Below are 26,632 nucleotides of genomic sequence, written 5' to 3' on the forward strand. Positions count from 1 at the left end.
CCCGTTGCTGGTAGTAAACTTTTGCCCTATGCCTACTCTATTCAGGAAGTTCTTATTATTTCATTTTGCCCTAATTCCATTCACCTTTTGAAATAGAGTATTTTATGATAGCTATTAATTGGCCACTTTTCTGTAGTATTTAGATTATGTTAGACTGAGCAGGCTCTTTAAGAATAGAAAGGGCCATTACACATTAATAGATATATTATATATATAGATCTTTATAAGTCTGTCAGATGTGAGTGGTATTAACTGCTTCCATTTTTTCTTTTTAACCAAATGTGAATTCTATCTAAATTCCTCTAAAGCTAGAATATTGATATGTAATAATTCGTGCTTCAGAATTTATTGGGCAGTGTTTGTTAGAACCATTGTATAGATGTATTTATTTATTTCTTAGAAGTTAGGGTACAGATAGAACATTTGCAGTTCTGATGAGGACTGTTGTATAGATGATGACTGACTTGTTTGTATCTCCAGAGTCCATTATGTGTTCATTTGGGGTGTACAGTTTATTATAGCCTGAGCTAGAAGAAGTAGCTTTTGATGCTGTTGGTTGGATGCCTTTGGGGCATGTATTGCATTTTCTTTTTTTAATGCTCACACACTGTGGAGACTTCGTGTTAGGCATTTGTATTTCCAAGGTTTAGTCTTGTCTTGAGCGTAGTGATTGACCAGCTGTCCTTAGATTGAGTTTTTCCCATTGCACAGATTGTACTGGGGTTTCTTAGCCTCAGCACTGCTGGTGATGAGAGCTGATAAGGTTTGTTATGTGTGCACTAAGGGCTTCTAGTGTGCTGTAGGTTATTCAGTGATATCTAATGTGAAAACCCAAAGCCAGTGTCCCTTGGAGGTGCAGTCTTCACAGTTTGAGAACCACTGGCAATGAGTTGCAGTTCTTGGATCCAATTAAGATAATGTATTGGATTCCTTAAATTTTTTGGTTTGTTTGTATAGATTTGAAAAAGTCTCCATACATTCTTTAAAAAGTAAGAGATCAAGTTGGTAAAATTTTGGGTGGAAAATTAGAAGTTCTTGAACTATATGCTTCTTAGAAGTAAATTGGTATCACCTTAGGATACAATCAAATTTCTTGGGATTTAAATATAAAGGTAGTATAACTTTGGTCTGACCTAGTTATATATATATTTTATAGGTGGGTGTGGTATGTAAGAGGCATAGGTTGATTAGAGCATTGGAGGAAATTTGTTGGCAGAGTTAAAGATAATCTGAAATACCAGCACTAAAATCAGATTGACAGATTAAAAGATTAAAAGCAAAACTATCAGATTGATTTCAAGTTTGTTTTCTACCAGTAGTGTATCATTTTACATTTCAGACAGTAAAAAATGATTTTTTTTATATATCCACCCAGAATCAGAACTGCTTATTTTAATAGGTTTAATATTTAAATGATTGCACCTGTTGGAAACATAAATAACAGAACAACTAGAACTTGTGGTTGCTCACCTGACCTTATTTTTATAATAACTGCCTGCTCAAGTCTTGGTACTCAATGAGTTGAATCATCTTGTAAATGTTTCTAATGTGATTGTAAAATAGAGTGCAGAAATGAAAACACCCCAAATAAAGAACATCATAAATGTATCCCCAGGTGAGCAAAGAAGCTCTTAACTTCCCCTCAGTCCAACCCCCAAGGGATTAAAGTAGCTTCTTGCTTTAAATTTAATTATTGAATCTTCTTTCTTTTTTTTTTTAAAGATTTATTTATTTATTATGTATACAGCATGTATGACTGCAGGCCAGAAGAGGGCGCCAGATCTGATTACAGATGGTTGTGAGCCACCATGTGGTTGCTGGGAATTGAACTCAGGACCTCTGGGAGAGCAGTCAGTGCTCTTAACCTCTGACTGAGCCAATTCCAGCCCTGAATCTTATTTCTTGCTGTGTCTTGCTGCTTATTTGAGACAGTGGCCGTGAATAGAAATCACATTGTCTGAAAAATGGCTGCTGCCTAACTGCACCTCTAAACTAAAGGTGGTTATATTTTGGAGAGGCGGTTGTCTGTGACCATGTAGTCAGAACAGATGCTGTTGGCACTCACATCTGTATCCCTGAACTTTGAAAGCCCAGGTCCTGTGCACAGCCCAGCACGTATTTCTCTAAGGCAGCTGGTTTATACTTGGGAGGAAAATGCTGTTTTGCAGTAGTATGTCTTGGAGTTGAATTTTTATGTAATATCTGCCTATTTATATGTGCAGATATTAAAATTAGTCTGCACATATACAAATCTCCATGATTAGCAAAATTGTTGCTTTATATAACTTATGTTTCAGAGGTAGGATATTTGTTAATTCTAGAAGATGTTGTAAAAGAGAAATTTATGAAACGAAATCTTTCCTTGGTCAGGACTTTTTTTATGAAGACATGGAGTCTTTGACCCAGATGCTCCGGGCTCTGGCTACAGATGGCAATAAGCACCGTGCCAAAGTGGACAAGAGGAAGCAGCGTTCCGTCTTCAGAGATGTCCTGCGGGCTGTGGAGGTAGGCTTCTATGGTGCCAGGACAGTTAGCAGCTCACTCTGAAATGAGGTTGTTTCGGGCTGAACTTCACACCTGTGTCATTTTGTTGCTTTGTTTTCAATTTCACTCAAAAGAATTTCCTCATTCAAACCCCAGAGTAGGGTTTTAATAGTGGAAGGGAAGTATTCTTGGAAAGCAAAAGCACTTTATGTAGGTTTAAAGAGGACTGAGGACAGTGTTTGGTAGAGTCCGTCCTTAGCGTATGTGAAAGTCTGAGTAGCATAATAATACCACGCTGGAGAAAAGACACCTGTGGTGGTGAAGGTGGCACTTTACTTTCCACCTCACACCAGACGGTGAGTTCTGGGGACATGATAAAGTTGCTGTCTGCCTCTTGAGGTTCTGCCATCTCTGGGAAGACCAGGTGCTAGAAATCCAATGTAACAAAACCTAGGATCTTCCTGGGGTCACTAAACCACCCAGTGGTCAGCTGATGTAGAAACCTCGGGGTTTAGTGTGCTTGACTGAAATGAGCTAGGATGGATGAGGGCAGTCTCTTGGAGAAGGCCAAGCCTGACTGGTGAGAAGTGTAAGCTAGACCAAGAAGCACTGGGAGGAAGGCCGGTCAGAGTGGCTGGAAGGTGAGGGTGAACAGGAGATGTGTCCCCAGTGTCTTTAACAGGCATGGCTACGGTGGGAAGGCAGGCAGAGGTGGCAGCTGGAGTGGTAGGAACAGCTTGTAGTTTTGTTTTGTGTTTTCTTGTAGCTACTAGTGAAAATATGGGAATAGCTAGTAAAAATAAAAATGAGGCTTAGTGCGATGGCTTAGTTGGTAAAAGCATCTGCTGCGACGTTAAATGTGAGGACCTGAGGACCTGTGTTCGAATCCTCAAAACCCATGTAGCAAATGCCTGTGGTCCCAGTGCTCCTACAGTGAGATGGGAGAGTCTCTGGAAGCTATGGGCCAGCCAACCTGCTTTATACAGTAGCGTACAACAAATGAGAAATCCTGATCTCAAGCAAGGTGGGAGGTAAGGTGAGGACTTATGTTGGTGCCCTCTGGCCTCTGTATACACACTGGCACATGTGTGCACACACAAACAGAGGAGTGAGGGAAAGGAGAAAGGGAAGGAAGGATTAGAATTGTATGAAGCAGAGGGGCTCAGCTATTGTTAGGAAGGAGAAGAGGCTAAGGTTAGAGAAAAATGAGTTATAGAAGTAAACGCTGATATCTTAACAGTTTAAAGAATAGTGTCACTAGTTTTGATTTCCAGGGTGTCACTTCATAGACATGCTTTCTCTTACACCTATAAAGACTGACTTAAAGGTGTCTTCATTTTGTAGGTCACAAAATAGATTCAAAGAGGCTAATTGCTAAAATGACAAGTCATGTAAGGCCAGATGGCATTCATGTTCTTCCTCCAGTTTCCCTTGACTTACCTGCTTAGAGAGAGAAGGGACTAAGTAGGTGTGGAGTGTTCATGATCCTGTGACAGGTGGCTGCTTTGTTCTTGTGCTCTTAGGATTCTTCCAAGAATTAACCAGCAGGGTTTTTGTTTTGTTTTTCCACATTCTGATGCCATATTGGGTGGCTTTGTTATCTGTAGGGAAATCTTATGTTCATCTGTATGTTCTTCTTATCCTGTGATGTCCATTTATTTCTCTTGGGCTACGGTTCCCTGGCTTTACTTCAGAAATGATGTCCTGGCAGAATTACTCTGTCTCTTAAATCCTACAGTCACCTGCTACACACACACTCTCTCTCTCCCCCCCTCCCTCCTTCTCCTCTTCTCTCCTCTCCTTCCTTATATTTTACCCAGGATGCAACTGAGCTCCAGGTCTTCTTGCCTTGGCCTTCCTGGGATTCTAGGTGTACATTGCTGCACCTGGCTTCATTTTCTTAATAAACCCAGCTGAGGTTTCTTGGAACTCCTGATTGTGTCTTCTCCTCTTACATGATCTGCTAACCTGTTTATCTTCACTTCTCGCCCCAGATTCGAGCTGCCCATCAGTTCACTCAGTTCACTCCTTACCTCGTGCCATTTCTTTCTGTTCAGCAGCCTCTTCTCCCATCCTAGACCAGTACAGACACTTGACCTTTTAACATTTTGTAAGTGCTTCTGAAGTTTTATGATACTCAAACTGTGTGACTCTGTTACTAATAACTTAGTCATCATCAAGTTTATACAGTTCCAAGGGTTCCCACTCACTTGGGACAGTAGTTACTAGCCTGACCACATCTTAAGTATCAGTTCCAAATACTGTTCCCTTTATCTCAGTATTTTTTAGCATAGAAATTGTGTTTGGGCCATTTCAGGGTGTGATAATTTTGGCTCTTCTGTTGTATAGGAACGGGATTTTCCAACAGAAACTGTTAAGTTTGGTCCTGAACGCATGTATATTGATAGCTGGGTCAAAAAACATACCTATGACACCTTTAAGGAGGTTCTTGGATCAGGGATGCAGTACCACTTGCAGGTGAGTGATATTCTTGCTTTTAATTGAGGATCTGGGTGGGGTCATGGGACTGGCCTAACTTTTGAAGTTAGCTGAATGTCCAGGATGTATGCAGGCATTAGGAAGCAGTAAAAGTCTGCTGGAACATAACTGGTGCTTTCTGAAACACACAGCTTCATGTTGTTTCCTAGGGTTTAGGGTATTAGAAAAAAAATACTTTGCTTTCATACTCAGAAAACAGACAACTCCACTTCTTATTTACAGAAAACCGTATCATAACCTCTGTAGTCAATTCACTGTTATGTAATAAAATAGATACTTGGACTTTACCTCATTTCTGTTTATTCTAGACAAATGAATTCCTTCGAAATGTATTTGAACTTGGACCCCCTGTGATGCTTGATGCTGCAACACTCAAGACCATGAAGATTTCTCGTTTTGAAAGGGTGGGTTTTTTTTTTTTTTTTTTTTTTTTTTTTTTTTTTTTTTTTTTTTAATAGAACTAAATGCGCTGCTACTCTGGTTTCTCTTTGGGTCATAGAGTTCTTTTGCTTTTGAAGAGAAATGGAATCAAAGCTCTCACTCTGCCTGGTTGGTAGGAACATTTGCGTGTTTCTGTTGTACTGAGCAATAACTTAGTGAAATCCAGGCTCATTTTATAGAAGAGTGTAGCATGAAATGATTGGCATCATTTCCTTTTCACCGTTTCAAAAGTTGTTGTTAAGTATAGTTTGGGTTTTTATTGAGGTGAGATTTATGTAACAGCATTTTACGACCCAGGATGATGTACACCTGTCACTTCTCTAGTTCCTTTGTGATTTTTATCTCTTACTCCTAGTTTGTTTATAAGAATATCTTGTCTTACTGATCCATGTATATTTTTCTTTTTCATTTCAGCATTTATATAACTCTGCAGCTTTCAAAGCTCGAACAAAAGCTCGAAGCAAATGTCGAGATAAGAGAGCAGATGTTGGAGAATTCTTCTAGATGTCTGCATTTGATGGCTGTTTTCTAATTTCTTCCTTTATTATTATTTTTGCTACTTATAATGTATATAAACTTTAGAGAGTTTTTTTATCTTGAGGTCAACTTAGATAATTTTTGATGTAGGGGTGGATTATATTTTAATTTAATGTACAGTCTTACAAATTAATGAATTCTGTTTATTAAATATTCTCTGTAAAAATAACTGGTAGCCACAAATAAAGTATTTATGATGATTGGTCATATTCTGTGTAGTGAGCAGAAAATGGTATTTTGCAATAAGAAAATTAGCAGCCAAGAGTTAACTTATTTATATTCTGTTCATCAAAACTGACAGATTATAATGATGCATACATGCAGGGTACACTTGACAAGTAGATATAGTTTTGGGGAATGAGTTCCTCTGGAAAGCTACTATATTAAGTTTAAATGGAAGGTGGTCGGTGTACCTAGAAGTTTTACTGTGTTCCACCTAGTCCCTCAGCCACTCAAACCGAAGTAAACACAGAGGCTTATATTAATTATGAACTGGATGGCCCATGGTTTGAGCTTCTTGCTTTCTATTAATCTGTTTTTTGTCACGTGTTCCATGGCTTTATTGATCTGCTGGCATGTTGTTCCTTGGGCAGCAGGCTGGTGGTGTCTCCTCTTGTTTCTTCTTCCTGTCTGTCTGCTTGGATTTCCATCTGCCTCTCAGCTGCCTTGCCATAGGCCAATGGCTTTATTTATCAACCAATCAGAGCAATACATTCACAGCATACAGAAAGACATCCCACAGCAGGTTGGTATTTTAATTGTGTCAATGGGCTCATTAAAAGGCATTCCACGCTGCACTCAAGCCCTTGTGTTCAGACCATGAGAATTCATGTTATAATTAACTTATGCCAAAAAGTCTGCCAACTTTTGTCCCTAGAACCTAACAGCAGGACATAGTATGTGAAATCTGCTTCTCTCTTAATAGAAGAAACACTCTTTATGACTGACATTCTATAGAATGAGTCAAGCCAAGCAGAGAGTGAGACAGCTCTCTGTGTATTTGGAAACAAAACGAGACAAAGCTTTGAGTACTTAGACATTGAGATGAAGAATTTATACATAACCAGGACTTAGGTTAGCCAACTTAAAGAATGCTGCCCTGTTGCCCCTACCTGGCATCTTAGGCATTTTGAGTGCATAAAACATAACCATTAGTTAGTGTACATGGCTTCAGTGTATGCATGGACTTGTTTTCTTGATGCTGAGGGTGGAGTTAGGAAGCGTGTCATTTAAGATCTTTTCTCCCAAATAACTGTTCTGTGTCCCCAACAAACTGGAAGGTCTGACACTCTGGCTTGTGGCTCTCAGTTCAACTCAGATATAGCATAGTGAGGAACACACTGGAGTCTAGAGTGTGGTGGTATCTATCACTTTCATTCCAAGTAGGCTAGAGTCATGGGAGACATTGTCAATAGAATTTCTTTACTTACATTTTCAGTCAGTTGTGTATGTTTTATGTGTCCTTCCACATTTGTGTACACAATTGTTATTCCTCAGGATCCATCTATCTTTTCCTGGAAATGGACTCTGCCTCTACCTCTCTGCTACTAAACTGGCCAGTTTGATATGTGGGTTCTGAGTATCAAAATCAAGACTTGTGCTTTCCAGACAAGCTTTTTACCCCCAGTCCTTTATATAGGCTTTAATGAGTTTTTGATCACGGTAAAACGTAGTTTACTTCAAGGATTGTCATAAAGCCCACTTTTCTTCTTCCTGTAATCTGTCAGCCCCTTCTCAGGAGCTATGTCACCTCAGTGATTTGCCCTCGGACCTCAGTTTCATGTTTCTCACGTTACTGGTGATGCATTAGTAGCAAAGTCTTGGTTTATTGTCTTTAGACATTTAAGTGAAGAGTTCTCAAATCAGTTTATTTTTGCCTTAAAGTGGTATTTACTTGTCTTGGATTTTACACACATTCCAGATGCTTGCCACCAGTTCTTCCTAACTAACTTGGTTCTCTGTGAGTCAGTATAGGTTAGTGTCACTGTGGGAGTCCTGCTTTCACTTCTACTCCAAGGTACTCTTGAGGAGGGAGAAGTGAGAAACATTTAAGATAGAAACAGAGAGGGGTGAGAGACAGAAACACAGGATAGATAGCTCGGGAGGGCCTGGATCCTTATCCATCAGCCCCTTCTGTCTCTTCTAAAGGGCTTTTTAAAGAAATGCCAAGGGTTGGAGCAAAAGACCCCCCCACCTCCACCCCAGCACAGCCAAGTGCAGACCCAAACAGCTGGTAACCACCCTTGTGGTAAGTCCATCTCCTTATGCAGCCCTGCTTGGTAAAGCAAGCTCAGATCTCACTAGGAAACCTTTGTGGGCCTACACAGTTACCCCTTCGTGATACAAAAAAGGCCCCCAGGCCTGTCTTAAGTCCTTGATTGATCTTACTTGTCATGAAGACACATTCCATCAAGCATACTCTGGCTTAGGTTGGAAGCTATCAAGAAGAAAGTTGCCCGTCTTTGACTATCAGCCTCTGGTGAGGGGTGGGGGGAGTACAGAGCTTAACTCAGCTCTGGTCTGGGTCCCTACTGAGCTTGCAAACATCCACGTCAATCTCCTTAGCTGCCATACCTCCCCATAGAGGATAATAAAAATGGAATATCCTTTTTGGAATGGGTCTAAGGTGATTCCAGCAGTCTCAGCTGCACCAAGCCCTTTTCCTAGATCAAAACTCTCCTAACAGATGTTCAATAAAACTTTCAAGAGACTATTTTGATTCCCAGGAGAAAACAGTCATTTCAAAGTATCCACTCAAGTAAACAAAACCGATGCTAATTATAAAGACACTTTTACAAACTTGATTGTGGGAGGCTTACTCCTTTGTGGGAGGACCACCCATTTCTAAACAAACGAGTGGAAACTTCTAGAAGACTGCTAGCTGCTTTTTAAGATTACCATGAATTATTTTAATGATGCCAATTTTTCTTGAGAGTTTGAAGTTAGAGCCTAATTCATCTAAGCCTGACTGAGAGTAAAATGCCCTCTTTGTGATTTTTTTTTAAGATTTATTTTATTATGTATAGAGCATATATGACTGCAGGCCAGAAGAGGGCGCCAGATCTCATTACAGATGGTTGTGAGCCACCATGTGGCTGCTGGGAATTGAACTCAAGACCTCTGGAAGAAGAGTCAGTGCTCTTAACCTCTGAGCCATCTCTCCAGCCCCCTCTTAATTTTTTTAAAGCTGCTTTTTAAGATTACCATGAGTTCTTTTAATGATGCCAATGTTTCTTTCTTCTATCTTAAGCACAACTCAATCCCAAAGGTTTTTTGTTTTTTGTTTCCACACCAGAAGCAATTTCCCAGTGTAAGGACTATATTCCCTTGTTTTCTAAAAGATTTCAAAGTAGCTTGTTGACAAATGGCATTAGCATTTTAATTATCTCCTTAGAGGCAAGCTGTTCACCTGTGCTTAGTACTCAGAAGGTAAGCCTAAGCTTTCTAACATTGTTTGGAAAAGAAACTGCATTTTGAGCTGAAAAACCCAGTTTGGGGGCAGTATCGTTATTTTGAGCTGAAAAACTACATTTCCCCATACTGACTTTATATTGTTTCTCTGTAATGTTATATACTACATTTCCCAGACTGCCTTTCAGGTCTGGGAGAAAACTTACGTTAACATGGTCTGTATTCATGCCTTTGCTTTTTACCACGAGAGGTTTTTGAGTCAAGGTTTTACTCTTTTACCATAGGAGATTTCTGTTCTCCCTGAGCTGGCACTTTTCCTGGAGTGGACCATGCCCATTCACCCACGTGCATGTGGACAGGCGTTTTGGTGCCAGCAGCAAAAACCCCTCGGGGCTTGGTCCCCTGCCTTTCTGGGTCAGTGAAACAAAATGAAAGTACTTAGAAGTCTTTTCAGAGAGATTTCTGGGAACTCAAGCCCTGCCTCCCTCTTTGTAGGGAAGATTTCAAAGCCTGCACTGTTTCCTCCAGGCCCGCAGCCCCTCCCCTGTTCCCACACAGCCTCTGTTGCAGCTCCACCTTGGAGGAAGCTGTCCTTGCTTCTGCTTTCTACCTGCACTTTCTTGCTAGGCTCTAGCCAGAAGCAAAAAACCCCTCAGGGCTTGTTCCTCCGCCTTACCAGGTTAGTGAAAGAAAATGAAGGCACTTGAACTAAAAGCTTTTTCAGAAAGCTCCCCCTCCCCCCCCCCCAGAAAAGAGCTTTTTCAGAGAGGTGGGTTTATGCAGCCCTGGACGCTGGCTGCATAGCCCCACCTACGGACTCAGGGCTTGCAGTCTAATGGGCAACTGTTGCCGTTCCCGCTGGCTTCGTTTGTATGGCCAAATTTACCCTGCTTTTTTGTGCTAGCAGTTTTCCCCAGGTCCCGCACCTCCTCTGCCTCATCTCCACACTTGAGGAAGCTGCTTGACAACTGCAGGAACCTAGTATCCCAGGAACTGCTTTTTAAGATTACCATGAGTAATCTTAAACTCGGAGGTGCTAGCACCCTGGCCCCTTGCTAATTGCTTCCCAATTGCTGATTAGAAGTGGAGATACGATGCTAAAAGTAAGAATTAGCAATGCTGCACTAGAGCAGTTACGAGTGATTCTCCCATTCTGATAGATGTTTCTTCCAAGTGAATTTAATTTTTTGCCCCTACCAAAAGAGAGAAAAAAAAAATCTGAAAAAGAAAAGATCTGAAAAGCTTTTAGATTTTTAGAGAGAGAGATCGCTAAGTTTTTCCCAAGAAAGCTTTCAGTTTCTGAGGGAAAGATTATTAAGTTTTCCCTAAAACTTGTGTTCTCTAAACTTTTGACTTCATGGGCAAATGGAGACTAGTTCTGGTGGTTCAATGTTCTCATACAGTGGCAGCATCAGCGGAGTGAAAAGTTTTATTTCAACCGCATCTGCCTCAGGGAAAATTCTTTCCTCTGTGTCTCAGTGCTCATCTGCCTCAGGGAAAATCTTTCCTCTGTGTTTCAGTGCTTGATTCTAAGCTGTCCCCAGGCCAAAAGCTTCCATAAGAATCTTTTTGTGCCCGTTTTTTTCCCCCCTCATCTTTGATAGATTTTTCTGATCCTTCCGCAGGATTTTGCGTTCATAGCCCTATAGTTGGAAATCAAGGACATAGTTCCTCTGTCTTGTTGCTTATCTTATGCTAATTTTTTTCTTAAACTATATTCCTACATTCTACTCTTACTTTAACTTTATTCCTACACCATATTCCTATATTTTACTTTATATTTTTCCTTCTTACCCTAATTTTTTCCTAATTTTTATAGATAGAAATTAAGAGAGAGAAAAAGAAAGAAACCTAGACAAAGATATATATTCTCTGCGGCCTCATTTTTCACTTGGGCATCTTTGAGCCACTTTACTTTCACTGCTGAAAATAGAATATTCCCATCTTCATTATACTACAGAACCAGACATGTCCAACTGCTTCCTGTTTAGGTGCCATCTGTGGGAGTCCCTCTCCCACTTTACACAAGGGTACTCTTGAGGAGGGAGAAGTGAGAAATATTTAGATAGAAATATAGAGCGTAGAGAGACAGAAACACAGGATAGCTCCGGAGTGCCTGGATCCTTATCCACTAGCTCCTTCTGTCTCTTCTAAAGGGCTTTTTAAAGGAATGCCGAGGGGTGGAGCAAAAGACCTCCCCCTAGCACAGCCAAGTGCAGACCCTTCCAAACACCTGGTAATCATGCATGTGGTCAAGCAACCCTCTAATGCAGCCCTGCTGGGTAAAGCATGCTCATATCTCATTTAGGAAACCTTTGTGGGCCTCCACATCTCTTACCCAAGTGTACAGTTGTTTTAGAAACAGTAAGATTATTTGGATTTGTTTCCAAGTCTACACTGACCTCCTGTCTTCCCTGATGGCATTCTTGGAGTGGTGTACCTTCTGTAGTTTCTTAGGGATGAATACAAAAGTGGTCAGTTATTTTAAGGTCTCATCTGAAAGCTAGTTTGACTTGTCAATTTCTGTGTAGCAAATCAAGTTCAGAATTAGACTTTGGACAGCTCAATTTTGAAAGGTTTGCTCTGTTCTGATGCATGAAATGTTGAGCTTTGAAATGAGTTTTTTGTCTTTTGCACTTAAAAATCTGTTACATGGTAGATATCTGGAAGTAAGTTTTTCATTTTGTTGGAGCTACTGAAATGGCTGTGGGCCTTGGTTTCTTCCTTTGGAGCCTTTTCCTTGACTCTTACTCCATCTTGTCTGTGACCCACATTAACTGACTCGCATCGATTTCGTCCGTGCTCACCTCTTCCATCCCAGCTCTGAGCCTGTCCTCATCTTCAGCAATGGTAGGTTTGTGAGACTCCACTAGGCAAACCCAGCACCTCAATGTTCCCCCATTGTGTTCTCGTTGATTGAACTCTAGTGTTTTCCCCTTGTGACTTTTATTCCTATGCTGCCTTTTTTTTTTTTTTTAAATTAGGGTTTGGGGAATAAGAAATAAGAATACTTAACCCACACTTGAGTTTACAAAGATGGAAACTTCCAGAAATCATTGAGAAATTTCTGCTGATAAAGATTTCTGGGAACCTGATGTGAAAAATGAGTTGAAAGCAGTGAAGTGCTGTGGCTCAAGGATTAATTTTAAAGCAGTCAGCAATGGGTGACGACTCTGGTGGCATTTACTGGATTTTCTGGGAACTGAATCTGAAAGAAATAGCAAGGAATCCTTGAAAATGTCTCCAGAATAGATCACTTATATGACCATATTTCCTTCTGGTTTAAAATTCTTAAGCAGCATTTCAGATATTCAAGAAGCTGTTATGTTCTGGTCAAGTCGTTTCCTAGGATTTTAACTATAGCCTTCAGACAGGTGTGATGGGATGCCACTTGTTCCTAGGCTCTGTGTTTCCATTTCTGGAAGATTAACACTTGAGGATTCGGAAGGAAGAGGGGAAAACAGTGATCAAGAAATGAAACAGGGCTTATGCAAACGATAGGGGATCTGGGACAAATTGGATAATTAGGAAGGTTTTGTCTCATCAAGGCAAGCTGATGAGAACATCTTCATCTTTTTTGAGCTTAGTTTAAAATGTATGACACTTCTGATAAAAAAAAATTACCAATTACGTAGTCTGCTTAGTTCTCAAAATGAGAATTCCTGTTCCCTAGAAGTTTAATGATGTCCCTAAAGAAAACAGTGTAAGGAAACTGGTTTTGAAGCTGAGTAATGAGTAGGCAGTTGTGGCAAGGTAAGGCAGATCACAAACAACTGCAAGTCTGTTTCCGGCCTCACTGAGCAGCCTGAGACCTGGCACCTGCAGCTTGCGGGCAGCGGTTTTCACCTCTTACAGCCTTTTGTGTACACCAGAGGGCAGAGCTGCTTGATGTGAATGGAAGGGAAGGGAAATGGCTGGTTTTCCCAAGAGGCAGATATGTGCCTAAGCTTGGAAGAAATCACCTTGGAAGGAATGCTGAAGTGTGTGATCTTTGCACTTCCACTTTTTATAGTGAATTGGAGGCCCAGGAGTCCCTGGACCTGCTGCTCGAGATCTTTAAAAGTCTCCCTAAAGGAAAGTGATGGGGGCTTGCTTAGTCACCGCCTGTGGTGGGATATATGGTGGACCTACCACTGGGATATATGGTGGACCTTTAGGTATGGGGCTCCTGGGAGGCAGGTCGTTGGGGTCATGCTCTTGAAGGGCATAGCAGGACCTGGCCCCTTCCTTTCCTTTGCTTCTTGGCTGCCATGGGACAAAGCCACTTGTTTCTGCTGTACCCACTACCATGTTTTCTGCAAGCCTGGGCCGGAGGTCTGAAACAGTGGACTAGTATAAAACTTCACACTTCATAGCAGCGGACTCATTTGGGACACTTAGACAACAGGAGTGGAAAGCTAACACACCAGCCATCGTGCTAGTTGTGTTATCACAGTTATTCTTCCTGGTTACTACAGCCCTCTGGTTGGTCTGGAGTCCCTGCACACCAGCCGTCACCGTGGTAGCGCCTGCCTGCCTGCCTGCCTGCCTGCGGCAGGGCACTTATACACAGGAGTATACCATAGCAGAAGTGCTGGGAATGTGCTGGCAACTGACTCAGCCCAGCCACGTCCACCGAGTAAGGACTTCTGACTTCAGTTTCATAAGAACCTCATTAGTTACCAACTGAATCAAGGCTTGGCGGTGTGTTGTTTTAAAGCAGAAGTTTCAGTAATGCATGTCTAAAACTCATAGACATTATGGTGGAATCTTGCATTGAGTGGCTAAATCAACACTAAATATAGACCACCAATTATGTGCTGGGTTTATGGGCCTCGTGGGAGCACTTGTGAGCAGCAGGAAGATCAAGAACCAACTACAGAATTGGTAGAAAGTTTGGCTGCCGTTGCTCCCGAATAGTTGAATTTCCCAGGTAACTGAGCAGTCAGAGCTCACATTTTTGTAAATGGTTTGCATGCTCTTCCTCACTGAGACTGAGCAACAGTTCTTGAGTCCTTGGGGTTTCCACTGCATGTGCTCTGTGCTTTTCAGCTTCTCATAGAAAAGATGCAGACTTGATTTTAAAAACTGCAGAGTGAACTCGGGAGTGCCAATAACACGCGGCTCTGAGTCACTCCAGAAAGCATCTTGTTAAGCTTTGAACTTGGTCTTGATTGTAAACAGTTCTGAGTTTGTAGCATGCAATGTGGTGTGAGTTATTTTTCTGTTTTGATACCAACACGTGCAGGGGGGGAAAGTCCAGTGATGCTTTTTTTCTTTTTTCAGAGACAATTTTTATTTGTCAGAATATCTTATTGGTAGGAAATCAAGCAATGATTAAATGCTAAAAGGTTCAGCTGTTAGCAGTGATCGAGAGCATAGGAAAATGAAATCACTTACGCGTCTCAGCTCCAGGATTAGGAGGGGCTCCATTAAGGGGGTGCTGCCCTGGCCATGGGTGAGTCAGCAGGTCTGCACGGTGGAGTGAGACAAGAGGGCCACATTAGTGTGACATGGGCTGGGTAATGACACTCGGCACCAGCCTCGCTGGTTGCTCCCAAATGCCCTCATTTCAGGTGCCAAAGATAGCAACCACTGATGTCAACAGCTGTGGGGTCTGCTTTTCAAGACATGTGACCTTGTATCCACTTACTGGCGGAGTCACTCACAGGCCGCCTGCAGGCTCTCAGGAGCCACGAGTTACCTACGTCTGCTTTCCTTACTGGTTTGCCGTTCTTTTTACATGTCGAGTACTGGAAAGGTATACTGGACTACACCTACTGACACTGTGAGCTCACTGCAAAGATTTGCTTTCAGAGTGCTCCATTATTTACTTGGGTTATCTTAGATTAAAAACAAACATCTTTTAACAAATTTTATTAGAGATTTTAAATGATGTGTGTGTTGGGGGGAGCACGCTCATGCCGCAGTGCTTATGTGGAGGTCGGAGGACAGCTTTGCAAACTTGCAGGAGTCGTTTCTCACTGAACTAAGTGAAGGAGATGACTTCAGGCTGCCAGGCTGAATGCCATCCCTCTATCCCGTACATTTCTTGGCATCACTTCTTAGGCTAGTAAATTGTATTAGCTGGACTATTACTCTAAAAATAGGACTTTTTAGCAATGATTTTTCTAGCTAGTCCTCTACTTTGTAAACAGTTTTTTTCTCTTTTCTTTTTTTGCAACAGCAGTGACATTCCTGAGGGTGAAATGGGAGCTTGCGGGTATTAAATCAGATTCAGAAATGCACTGTGTCTCCGTTACCATGCCCGAAATAGAAGCTATGTTTGCAACAGTGATCCCACCACCTGACACACACAGCTTTTTTTTTTTTCCTGGTCCAAAAGAAAAAAAAAAAAAAGAGTTTGGAATAATAAGGTATACAGAGATGCCGAGACAGAAAGCGCTTTAGAAGGACGGTCGGGAGCCAGGCGCCCGGGCAGTCATCAGCACGTGGAGGGCACCGTTTGTCTGCTGAGGGTGAGGTTTGCTCTCTGAAGGCCTTTCTCTCACCCGCTGCGGCTGCTGCTGCTGCTGCTGCTGCTGCTGCTGCTGCTTTCCACTCCCTCATACACTTGAAATTCAACAATTTTAGTAGTTAACATGCTGTGGAATGTCTCAATAAATGCAGTGCATTGTACATTTTTTCCCCAATTAAAAATTCAGGAAAATGGAAACACACAGTTTGAATTCATAAAAAAACAAAACAAAACAACAACAACAAAAAAAACCTAGTGCATGACTTTCTGAGTGTAGAGTGTTTCTTAGCTAGGGATCTGCAAATATGTACCGCTAAACTGTAGGTGCCACTGGGAAATAACTGGATTTTTATTATTTTAAAGACTTACTTTTATTCTTGTGTGTGTGATGTGTGTGTGTGTGTGTGTGGTATGTGTGTGGTGTGTGTGTGTGTGTGTGTGTGTGTGTGTGTGTGTGTGGTGTGTGGTGTGTGTGTGTGGTGTGTATGTGTGTGTGTGTGGTATGTGTGTGGTGTGTGTGTGTGTGTGTGTGTGTGTGTGTGTGTGTGTGTGTGTCTGGTGTGTGTGGGCACACTCATGTAGGCAGAGGTCAGTGTCAGATGTCTTCCTCTATTACTCTCCATGGTATATTTGAGACAGTCTCCCACTGAACCTGGAGCTCAGTGCTTTGGCTAGACTGGCTGGCCAATGAACCCCTGCGATCCGTTTGTCTCCACCATCACCCATCACTGGGGCTACAGATGGGCACCGCTGCACCCAGTTTTCATGTGGTAGAGATGTGAAGGTGGGACCTCATGCTTGTGCAAGGCGGGACCTCATGCTTGTGCAGCAAGCACTTTGCACACCGAGACATCTTTCCAGCTGTGCATTAAAGACGCACTAGTGCGAACTTGCCTAATCCACTCAGGCGTGTCAGTGAGGAAATTGTGCTGGTTGTGAGAGATTGTTACCTTATGTGTAAACCTCAGCTTAAAAAGTGTTGGTTACATACGTGAGCTCAGTTTCTTGGAAGCCAGATGGAAGAGATCTGGTCCTGGTATTATCAAGATTTCTCTCTTGCCGGGCGTACACGCCTTCAATCCCAGTGCTCCAGAGGCAGAGGAAGGAGGATCTCTCTGAATTCAAGGCCAGCCTGATCTACAGAGAGAGCTCCAGAATAGCCAGGGCTACATAGAAAAACCCCGTCTTGAAAAACCAAAGATTCCTCACTTTAGGGGCTGGAGAGATGGCTCAGCAGTTAGAGCACTTGCTACTCTTGCAGAGGACCTGGGTTCAGATCCAACCAGCCACCACATGGTTGTTTACAACTATCCCTAACTCCAGTTCCAGGAAATCTGTCTTTTCAGGCTTCCTTGGGCACCAGGCATGCATGTGGTGCACGTACACATGCAAACAAATATAAAAGAAAATAAAAATAATAATGGTATCTGTGTAGCTCTGGCTGAGAGCTGGGATTAAAGGCATGTGCTACCACAATTGGCCTGGCAATAGAGCCTTTCTTTAGTGCCTCTGTTTGCTAAGGTTTTGTCCTGGGAAGCCACTGACAGCACCTAATGGCTAAAGGATATAACTAAGGGCAAGGACTCATGCCAAACTGAAGAAAATACAAAAACACAGTTAGTATTTTCACATTGTTTACCGAGTGTATGTGGGAGTTGTGCTTGAGTGCCATGGCGTGTGTGTGTGTGTGTGTGTGTGGGGGGGGGGGGGTGGTCAGAGGACCACTTTGCTGTTCTGTTCTTTCATTCCACCATAGGGATTTCTGAGATTGAAGTCAGGCGATCAGCCTTGGTGGCAAGTACTGAGCTATCTTGCCAGGACCAAGATTGCAATTTTGTGTTAAATTAGGAAGGTAGGAGGGCTCATGGTTATCTCTTGGTCCGTCCGTCTGCCTGTCTTTATGATCGTTTGTTGGCTAGCTTATTTTGTATACAGAAGTAGTAGTTTTGCACAAAGGACTTGAAGCATGTCGAACTAGGACTCATCTAATAAGACAGGCAATTACAAAATAAAAACCAGACCGGGAGAAAATAAGCTGGAAGTGGGAAGCCGAGGAGGAGGAAAGAGCATTGAGGGTAAACATGTAAGAGCTGCTGGATGTTAACCACACATTTGAGTCTGGCAAGCAGAGGCCGAAGAACAGCCACCACGGTGGCCACCCAAGGACATACATCCTTCCAGACAGCCTTTCTAGACCTAGCAGAGCGTTTGTGGACGGCAGCCTGCGTGCCTGTCCATCTTCCTGCTGCGCTGGCTTGTGCAGTTCCTCTGCTGCTGCTTCCTAATGGTGACGTTTTCTTTCAGGACAATGACTCATTCCTCCCAGGATGCTGGACCTCATGGCATCCATGAAGAAGGGAAACTCTATGTTGTGGATTCCATCAATGACTTAAACAAACTCAATCTCTGTCCGACAGAATCGCAACATCTATTCTGTATGTATGGTCCTGAAGTGTTTCAGGCTTCCATGGCTTTGGGACTTCCGGAAAACATCAAGGGCACGGTGGATGTGTTTCCTGTGGTGGGGGCAGGGTGGGCATCAGCAATCACTGGGCACTAGAAATGTTATTCATCATTAAGCAGTTTTTGTTTTATGTTCCCAGTCTTCAAAGGATTATTGACTTTCTTGGCAAGATCTGAACACTTCAAAATTCCTGACAGAAGCCAGGCATACTGGCTCATGCTTGTAATTCCAGCACTTGGAAGGGTGAGGCAGGAGAATCACAAACTTAAGGTCAGCCTGGGCTATAATAGGTAGTTCCTGGTAGCCTGACTGCATAGTAAGAGTTCGCTCGCTTCATGTCCCATTTTTTCCCTTTATAACTCCTGGGGAAGAACCTACACTGTTGGTCCTGGGCAGGACGGAGGCTAGTGCTGGCTCCCAGCTTGCTCAGTACCATTTGGCTGTCATACCTTTTGGTGATCATGGTTAGGTTCGTTACCTTCTCTGCTTCCCAGGGGTCTTGTTTTAATCAGAGATTGCTGAGAAAAATGTTCATCACATTTACTAGTTTATAAAAAAAATCATTAAAATTCTGTTGTGCAAAAAGTCAACTTCATTTTCTACTTACAAATTACAAATTGTCCATTTAAGGTGTTAGAAGGGACATGAGAACAAAATGAAATCTCATGAACACAAAGTGTATCTTGCACCCTAAGTGTTAGAAACACGTCCTCTTAGCCCCACCCCCCAGACCCCAGGTTGTCTAACTTAAATGATGAGAATTCAAACTCAAGTGTTGATATCCCCTTGCTATTTGCTTCATGCACACTCTGAACTTATTGTCCACTTTACACCCACCATTCCGGCTCTCGTCTTTTTTTTTGAGTTCTTCCTTTGGTCATTTTAACGGGTTCAGATCCTCATCCACTTACCAGAGTAGGCGTTGGTGTCCGCCTGTGGTGTGGCTTTAATGAGAAGGCTGAAGCTGTTGAGAGGATGGGACATGGGAGGTACTTGATTAGATAATCAAGCAATACAATGTATGGGACCAATTCAGAGAGGAGGAGAAGATAGAATGCAATACCAGTCTCCCTACCCCAGGGCTCACCTCTCTTAGTCAACTTTATCTGAGCGTCAGTCGGCACCTGAGAGTTACAAAGTAGCCAGCTAACGAGAGGCAATTCCCTGCACCAAGTGCTGAGAAGAGCCTCACTCTTAGAGCAAATCTATCCTGGAAATAGCTTTAAGGAACCAAAATACCACAGTGGCTCTTTTGTCTAATGGATATATAGACCCAAGTGATTATTCTGATAATAACAGCAGTTTCCTGAGAGACGCCACACGGTGTTAGGTCTTCCACACAGGGACAGCATCACTTACCTAGCTCCACTTAGACCACTTAGGAGATGGGCGTAGAGCCTCCATCAATTTTCCATTTCTTCTCCAAAGAATAATTCATGCCATTCTACTCCACAGTTAACAGTTTTCAAAGAACCTTTCAAACAGGTCCAAGGACATAGCTCAAGCCCACTCATTCTTTGAATTCTAATGGAAAGGTAAAGATCCAAAATTGCTCTTCCAAAAGCATCCCTAATGCAGAAGTCATTTTCCAGGCTGTCCAGGGAAAAAGAGCACGTCCGTCACATCTCCCTGGGTGGTTCCGAGACTCTGTTGCTTTGTCTCCTATTAGCTTTAGAGGAGAAAATACCAAACACTGGGACAAACGCAGGAAATGGAAACCGCGGTCTGTATTTTGTGGGGCTGCTCCTGGTGCTGACGATCAGCCTAGCTCTGGTGTTCTTCGCCATCTTCCTAATAAGTAAGTACTTATAGGCAGGCTTGTTTGCATTTGTGTGTGCGTCCTTCATAGCCAACGCTTCTGGAGCTAGCTAGCGCTTTTTGGCCATCTATTTCCAGCAAAAGCTTGGGGGAGACCCAGTGTCTTAAGGGCACCTTGTTGCTCCTGGATAGCGTCCTTGTTCACAAGTCCACAGCATGCTTCCCCAGTGCCAGGTCACATCTATGTTTAATATTTAATAAGCTTTTAACTTGTCACTTGGAGCCCCTGCTGACAAATAGTATGCAATTTATCCTACTTAATTTTATTTTTTTTTTTACTCAATACATAGATATTTTTCATTACATTTAGACATAACATACATTTCCATGAGGTTTTGCACACACCCTCATGCTTTCTCATTTGCATATCACCCCAGGGATCAGTTCAGAGTGGCAAGGGTCCAGGCTAATGGCCGAGTCAGTACTGGGGATGTGAGGGCAGGTCACTGCTTCCCTGCTTGGTGCTAGCTTCCGTCCTGCCTGCTCTTGGCCTGGGAGGTACATGTCATACCCTTAATTGGTGACACAGAGGCTTGCCCACATCTGCTCCTCAGCATAGAGACCCCTCAGCAGATTCATGTCAGCCTCCGGTCTCCAGTCTGCTTTGAGTAGCAGGAGAGGAGCTGCCTACCTGCAGAGTGTGTGTGTGAGTGTGTGTGCGTGCGTGCGTGCGTGCGTGCGTGTGTGCGTGCGTGTGTGTGTGTGTGTGTGTGTGTGTGTGTGTGTGTGTGTGTGTGTGCTCCTCCATCAGGGCCAACACAGTTCTCTCTCAGACAACCTTTTAATACTATTCTCTTCCATACCACAGAAAGCTACAAGGAGTAGCGATAAGGAGGGTCTTTTAAAAATTTTTTATTTCATGTGCACTGGTGTTCTGCCTGCATGGATGTCTGATGTGAAGACATCAGATCACCTGGAACTGGAGTTACAGACAGTTGTGAGCTGCCATGTGGGTGCTGGGAGTTGAACCTGGTCCTCTGGAAGAGCAACGAGTGCTTTCTCCAGCTGCAGAGAGGGTGTTATGTTTAACGCCATCTTGACTGGAAGCGTGGGTCTTCCAGCCTGTCATTCTTCTGCCCCTTCCTGTTTATGGTATCCGGCAATTTTTTTTTTTTCTTTTTAAGACAGGATCTTACTACATAGCCAAGGTTGGCCTTGCATTTGAGATCTTCCTGTTCCAGCCTCCTGAGATCTGGGATTACAGGCATGTGTCACCATGCCTGCCTTGTCTTCAGCAATTTTAAATAGAACTGTAACTCCATGCATTGTCTTTATTTAAGTTCCTTTAGGAGCAGAGGAGGTGGAGGTGTTATCATGAGAAGATGCCTTTGGGTCTCTGAGGCTGGGTGTGTAAGAAGGGGTATTGTGTGACTTTTCCTGTGGAGACATGAAAAAAATGTCTATTCTCCCCACCCAGACAGACCAAAAGAAATGACTGCATTCCAGCCTAGCTTGGTGAACCGATGAGTTTATTGGGATTATTCATACTCCCATGCATTAAAGGTGTATTAGTTACTTTTCTGTTGCTGTGACAAAACACACAATAAAAGACAACTTAAAGGGAACTTGGGGTTTCTAAAAGATCACTTGGGAGATGCACAGTAGAGCCTCCATCAGTTTTGATCACCCCTCTGGGGTAATATGCAAATGAGACCTAGGATTGTGGGAGCATGCCGTAGACTTGTACCCAGGGACCCTGTCCAGGAGCAATAACGTGCCCTTAAGACACTGAGTTTCAGAGGGATAACAGTCCATCATGCTGGGGAGGCATGGTAGCAAGCCACAGGCATGGTGGCAGGAGCAGGGATCTGAGAGATCACAGCTTTCATCATGAACATGAGAGAGGGAATTGGAGATGTGATGAAGATCTAAACCCCCAGTGCCCACCCCTTTGCAGAATATTCCTTTATATTGTCTGAAGATGTGTCACTGTCTTTAGTTTTAATAAAGAGCTGAATGGCTAATAGCCAGGCAGGAAGAGGTTAGGTGGGACTTCTGGGGACAGAGAGGACTCAGAGAAGAAGAAAGGTGGGGTCTTGAGATGGACTCAGAGGAGGCTGCATGATCAGTACAGAGAGATGAGATAATGAACCATGTGACAGAATGCAGATTAAGATAAATGGGCTAATTTACATATACGAGTTAGTTAGGAACAAGGCTAAGATATAGACTGAGCTTTAATAATTAATAAGAAGTCTCCATGTTGCTATTTGGGAGCTGGTGGGACAGAGAAAGACTCGTTATACACCTCCAGTGATATATCACCTCTAGTAAAGCTCCACCATCTAAACATCTCCAAACGATCCACCAATGGACCCAGTGTTCAAACATATGAGCCAAACATGAGTACCTCCGAGGCAGTTTGCATCACCAGGGAGCCCACTCCAGCATCTTCTTGAAAAAGCTGCATCCTTGGAACTTCCTGTATAACTTATAGGAAGCTCTGCCAGACACTCTCCTTTTCCTAGGAGTTGTTTACTGGTTCTTCCTCAGAGGGAGGGAGCCTTGTGAATCCTGTAGCCTGCTGAGTTTCCTGAGCCTTGAATGTTCTGAGCCTTCCTCTTCTATCCAGACAGGAATGTTTCAATTTGGAGGAAATAGGTAGCGGACACTCCACCTCTTCCTCTGGCCCTCCTCCTCATCTTCCTCCTCTCCTGACTGTGGCTGTTGCTGCTCCTCCTTTAAAAACACAAAGGTTTATTTTCTTTATGTATATGTGTGTGCAGATGACCTTGGAGGGTAGAAGTGACCAATTGAATTCCCTGAAATGGTAGTTACAGGTGGGACAACGTGAGCACTGGGAATGGAACTCTGATCTCCTGCTCGAGCAGCAACCACTGAGCCATCTCTCCAGTCCCCTGCCAGTCCCCAAGCTCTTGCTTCTTTACACCCCCTCTTCTGTGATGTTCTATGTGCCTTGGAGGGGGTAAAAGGGCATTTCGTTCACATCTTCCCAGGAGAAGCCATACAACAAGGATGGTGTTTAATTCCACACACCCCGCCCCCCAGCTTATGTCCTTTTCCACTTAGAAGCAGTCAGGCGAGTTATCCTTGCGATAATGTAAACTTGTAGCTAGCTATTGACGTGGGGAGGGTCAGCAATTGAACCCACAGGGCCAAAAGAGATAGTTTATTCTTATTCTGAAATGTTAATCCAACATAAATGAGAGATCTGCCTGTTGTCCTGCCGTACCTAACTGCAGGCAATGACCCAGTTAAACTAGCCAGATATTTTAGCTATGTCTATAGACAACCAAGCAACCCAAAGGAAAACTCTCGTCTTCAGGATAAGAGGAAGAACAAGAGAAGTAACAAGTGTTATAGATGAGGTATGCAGTGCTAGGTACCATGCGCTGAATACTTGAGGGCTGTCTGTCAAATACCTTCCAACAACTGTGTAATCCAGAATCTAAAAAACATTTTTTTTAAAATAATACTGAGGAGTGAACCTAGAACTCTGTGCATTATAGGCAACTTTTCTACCATAAAACTGGATTGTTAGCACTCTCTTTGTTTTTCATGTTGAGACTCAATAGATTGCCTTAAACTCACTGAGTAGCCCAGTTAGGTTGATGAACTTGTTCCTCCTGCCGCAATTTCTGAGTAGTTGGATTTACAGGATGGCATTACCATGCCTGGCTAGGTCCTATCATTATCTCTAGTTTACTGTTGATGAAACTGAAGCCTCACATGCTCAAGTTGATGGACCTATTCAGGACTCAGAGACACTGACGTCAAATATAAGGCAGGATGTGAATGTCACTGTGTCTATTTTTAAAAAGACTTATTTAATATTTCATGTGGATGAATGTCTTGCATGTGTGTATGTATGCGTACCATGTGCATACATGCCTGGTGTCGGCAGAGGTCAGAAGAGGGCATCGGGTCTTCTGAACTGGAATTATAGATGGTTGTGAACCACAGTAGGAAGTGAACTTGGGTTGTCTGCAGGAACAGTAAGTGCTCTGAACTGCTAAACCATCTCTCCAGCCCTCCTTAAAAGAGGGCTTATTTGAGGGAGACATGGTGGAACAGGCTTCAGCATGTGGGAGTTAGTGGTAGAAAGATTAAGAATAATCTTAATCAGGAGCTCAAGATTATTCTTGGCTATACAGTGAGTTCAAGGCCAGTCTGGGCTACATAAGACTTCATCTCAAAAAAATAAATAGGTGCTAGAGAGATGGCTCAACAGTTAAGAGCACTTGTTGCTCTTGCAGAAGATGCTGGTTCAATTCCCAGCATCTACGCAGTAGGTCTTAACTGTTTGTAACTCCAGTTCTTGAGGATCTGATGTCTAGTCTTCACAGGTACACACATGGTGCACAGACATTCAGGCTAAATGCTCACACACATGAAATAAAACAAACCTTCAAAAACCTTTAAAAATAAATAGATAAAACAAAAAGGAATTATTTGGTATTTGCCTTAACTGTTTGTTTTTCCTTTGCATTTGGTTTTGATTTTAAGACAAATCTCACTGTGGGCCACTATGCTGTGCTCAAGGGTTTTATATGGAGGCCAGGACCATACTGAGTAAGAAAAGGAAAAGTGAGGTGAGGAAATAAGAGGATCTTTAAATTGGCTGTGATGGCACACACTTGTAATCCCAAAGCTTGGTAGACAGAGATGGGGGAACATGAGTTCAAGGCCAACCTGAGCCCCTGTATGAGAAAAAATGTATATTTTTATTGTACAAGGAAGCATCTTGGGCCAGAGATATTAATCTCATTATCTTTTGTGTGCATATGTGTATGTGTGTGTATGTTTGTGTGTATGTCTGTTCATGTGTATGGAGGCAGAGGTAGATGTTAGGACCCAGAGAATGTCATTTTCCAGATAAGAGAGAAAGCCACTTCTGAGAAAGGGTCTGGAAATGAGACAATGTAACAATCACTCCAGAGGAACTACCCAGACACACTGGCAGCCCCTGGCACATCCATCTCAGCCAGAATCTTACAGAGTTGTCAGGGGTGGTCTAGCCTGGCACCGGGAGGTCATAAGTAGAGTTTACGAGCTAGGCAATTTTTCGGTTCTCTGGGTTTCTGGGATGCATGGCGATTTGCGGATGATGCTTTTCAGTCCTCAGCTGAGCCCTTCACAGGCTCCCTCTGCTGGCTCCGCTGTAACAGTCTGTTTTCCATTTTGAAGTTCAAACCGGAAACCAGATGGACGACGTGTCGAGAAGACTGACAGCTGAGGGGAAGGACATAGATGATCTTAAGAAAATCAACAGCATGATCGTAAAGCGGCTCAACCAACTGGACTCGGAACAGAACTAAAGGGATTTTTTCCCCCTCAAGAGTGGGCACGGATACCTGGAGCTTCCCACTTGCCTCGATGTGTGTAGGTCAAGGACTGAGCAAGTGGACTTCTTCAGGCAGCAGATCTGATCTGTTACACAGGCTGGTTCATCATTCCCAAGGATGGGAATGGCTCCTAATCAAGGCGTTTAGAGATGGCAGCCAGGAAAGGGTGAACTTGGTTCAGGCTCATTTTTGTTAACTGGTTGCTTCAGCTTTGGTGGGGTTAGGGTGGTGGGCAGTTTGCATGGAGAAGAATCGATAGCAAGAGCTCTTTAATGCAACTACTTATAGAAACTGAGCTTGGTATAGAAGACTTCCAGTGTTCTAGTGCGGTCTGTGATGTCTCAGGCGCCTGTGCGGATTCCTGCATCGGCCTGCGGAGAACCAGGCGGTCCCTCTTTTCAGTAGCATACATTCTTCCGTTCGGGTGACACACTCTGACAACAGCTTTGCTGTTGTCTGCTGATCGCTGGAGAAAACATGGGTAGTGACGTGTGTGTGGTGACGCTGAGGGACAAAAGAGAAAGCCTAGACTGTTGTCTGAGCTCCTGCTTTGTGAAAATCATCGGACTCTAGAGACACTCACATGCACACATAGGAAAAGGCAATCATGTCTATTTATGTATAATTTATAAGCCTGCTGGCTTTGTCATGGAAAAAAAAAAACTCCTTGGCATCTTGCTCATGACTTTGGAAGAAACTGGCTAGGTTTGTGGTCTTTGCTAAATTAGAGTAGAAAATTGTGCACTTGGAAGCTTTCTTGTTTTAGTACATAAGAATAAGGTATGCTGTATATGACAAAATGAGGCAAAATAAGTGAGTTTGAAAGCATGAGTTTTTATTTAATTAAAATACACTGTTGTGAGTCAGTTGAAGAAGGTATTGCAATTTTTTTTTGTCATTTTGGTTTATTCAAAACATTTGAGTTTACTTGAAAATGAAGCAGATGCAAAAACACATTTTGAATAAAAGTAGATGATGGAATAAACATGAAAAATTACTTTTATTACTTTTAAATTTTGTACTAAAATATTTATATTGCATACTTTTTCTTAAAATTGATCAATATCATGCAGAACATTAAAAATATAAAATTTTGACGTGGGTGGTGGTGGCACATGCCTTTAATCCCAGCACTTGGAAGGCAGAGGCAGGTGGATCTCTGTGAATTCTAGGCTAGCCTGGTCTACAGAGCGAGTTCCAGGACAGCCAGGGATA

The 26,632-nt window shown here is 42.8% G+C and overlaps 2 protein-coding genes across 6 annotated transcripts in view; both read left to right on the top strand.

Annotated features, from left to right (window-relative positions):
* The window catches only part of Ifrd1 (interferon related developmental regulator 1), a 60,507-nt gene extending 54,339 nt beyond the window's left edge, over window positions 1–6,168 (top strand). For all 3 annotated transcript variants that reach the window (XM_076550744.1, XM_076550743.1, XM_042260684.2), the window contains exons 9-12: window positions 2,371–2,505; window positions 4,834–4,962; window positions 5,292–5,387; window positions 5,839–6,168. In XM_076550744.1, coding sequence (XP_076406859.1) covers window positions 2,371–2,505; window positions 4,834–4,962; window positions 5,292–5,387; window positions 5,839–5,928 — 450 coding nt within the window. In that variant the 3' untranslated portion in view covers window positions 5,929–6,168. The remainder of the gene's footprint in view (window positions 1–2,370; window positions 2,506–4,833; window positions 4,963–5,291; window positions 5,388–5,838) is intronic.
* A 145-nt stretch (window positions 6,169–6,313) lies between these two features.
* Window positions 6,314–26,411, top strand: Lsmem1 (leucine rich single-pass membrane protein 1). 3 transcript variants are annotated; one of them, XM_042260685.2, is made up of 4 exons: window positions 6,314–10,051; window positions 18,134–18,264; window positions 19,963–20,091; window positions 25,260–26,411. In XM_042260685.2, the coding sequence occupies exons 1-4, from the start codon at window positions 9,801–9,803 to the stop codon at window positions 25,388–25,390; spliced, it is 642 nt and encodes a 213-aa protein (XP_042116619.2). In that variant the 5' UTR covers window positions 6,314–9,800; the 3' UTR covers window positions 25,391–26,411. The 3 variants fall into 3 exon arrangements, with proteins under 3 accessions (XP_042116619.2, XP_006982383.3, XP_042116621.2); XM_006982321.4 differs by lacking the exon at window positions 6,314–10,051 and adding an exon at window positions 10,109–14,284; XM_042260687.2 differs by lacking the exon at window positions 6,314–10,051 and adding an exon at window positions 10,109–12,222.
* The last annotated feature ends 221 nt before the right edge of the window (window positions 26,412–26,632 follow it).

The sequence above is a fragment of the Peromyscus maniculatus genome, chromosome 14 (genome assembly GCF_049852395.1).
Source record: "Peromyscus maniculatus bairdii isolate BWxNUB_F1_BW_parent chromosome 14, HU_Pman_BW_mat_3.1, whole genome shotgun sequence".
Classification (NCBI taxonomy): domain Eukaryota; kingdom Metazoa; phylum Chordata; class Mammalia; order Rodentia; family Cricetidae; genus Peromyscus; species Peromyscus maniculatus.

Excerpts from the sequence above, each read along its gene's own strand:
- Lsmem1 (XM_042260685.2), top strand. The coding sequence starts at position 9,801 with ATGAAAGTACTTAGAAGTCTTTTCAGAGAGATTTCTGGGAACTCAAGC. Across the intron at positions 18,265-19,962 it reads AGAATCGCAACATCTATTCT|CTTTAGAGGAGAAAATACCA; the intron begins GTATGTATGGTC and ends GTCTCCTATTAG. Across the intron at positions 20,092-25,259 it reads CTTCGCCATCTTCCTAATAA|TTCAAACCGGAAACCAGATG; the intron begins GTAAGTACTTAT and ends TCCATTTTGAAG.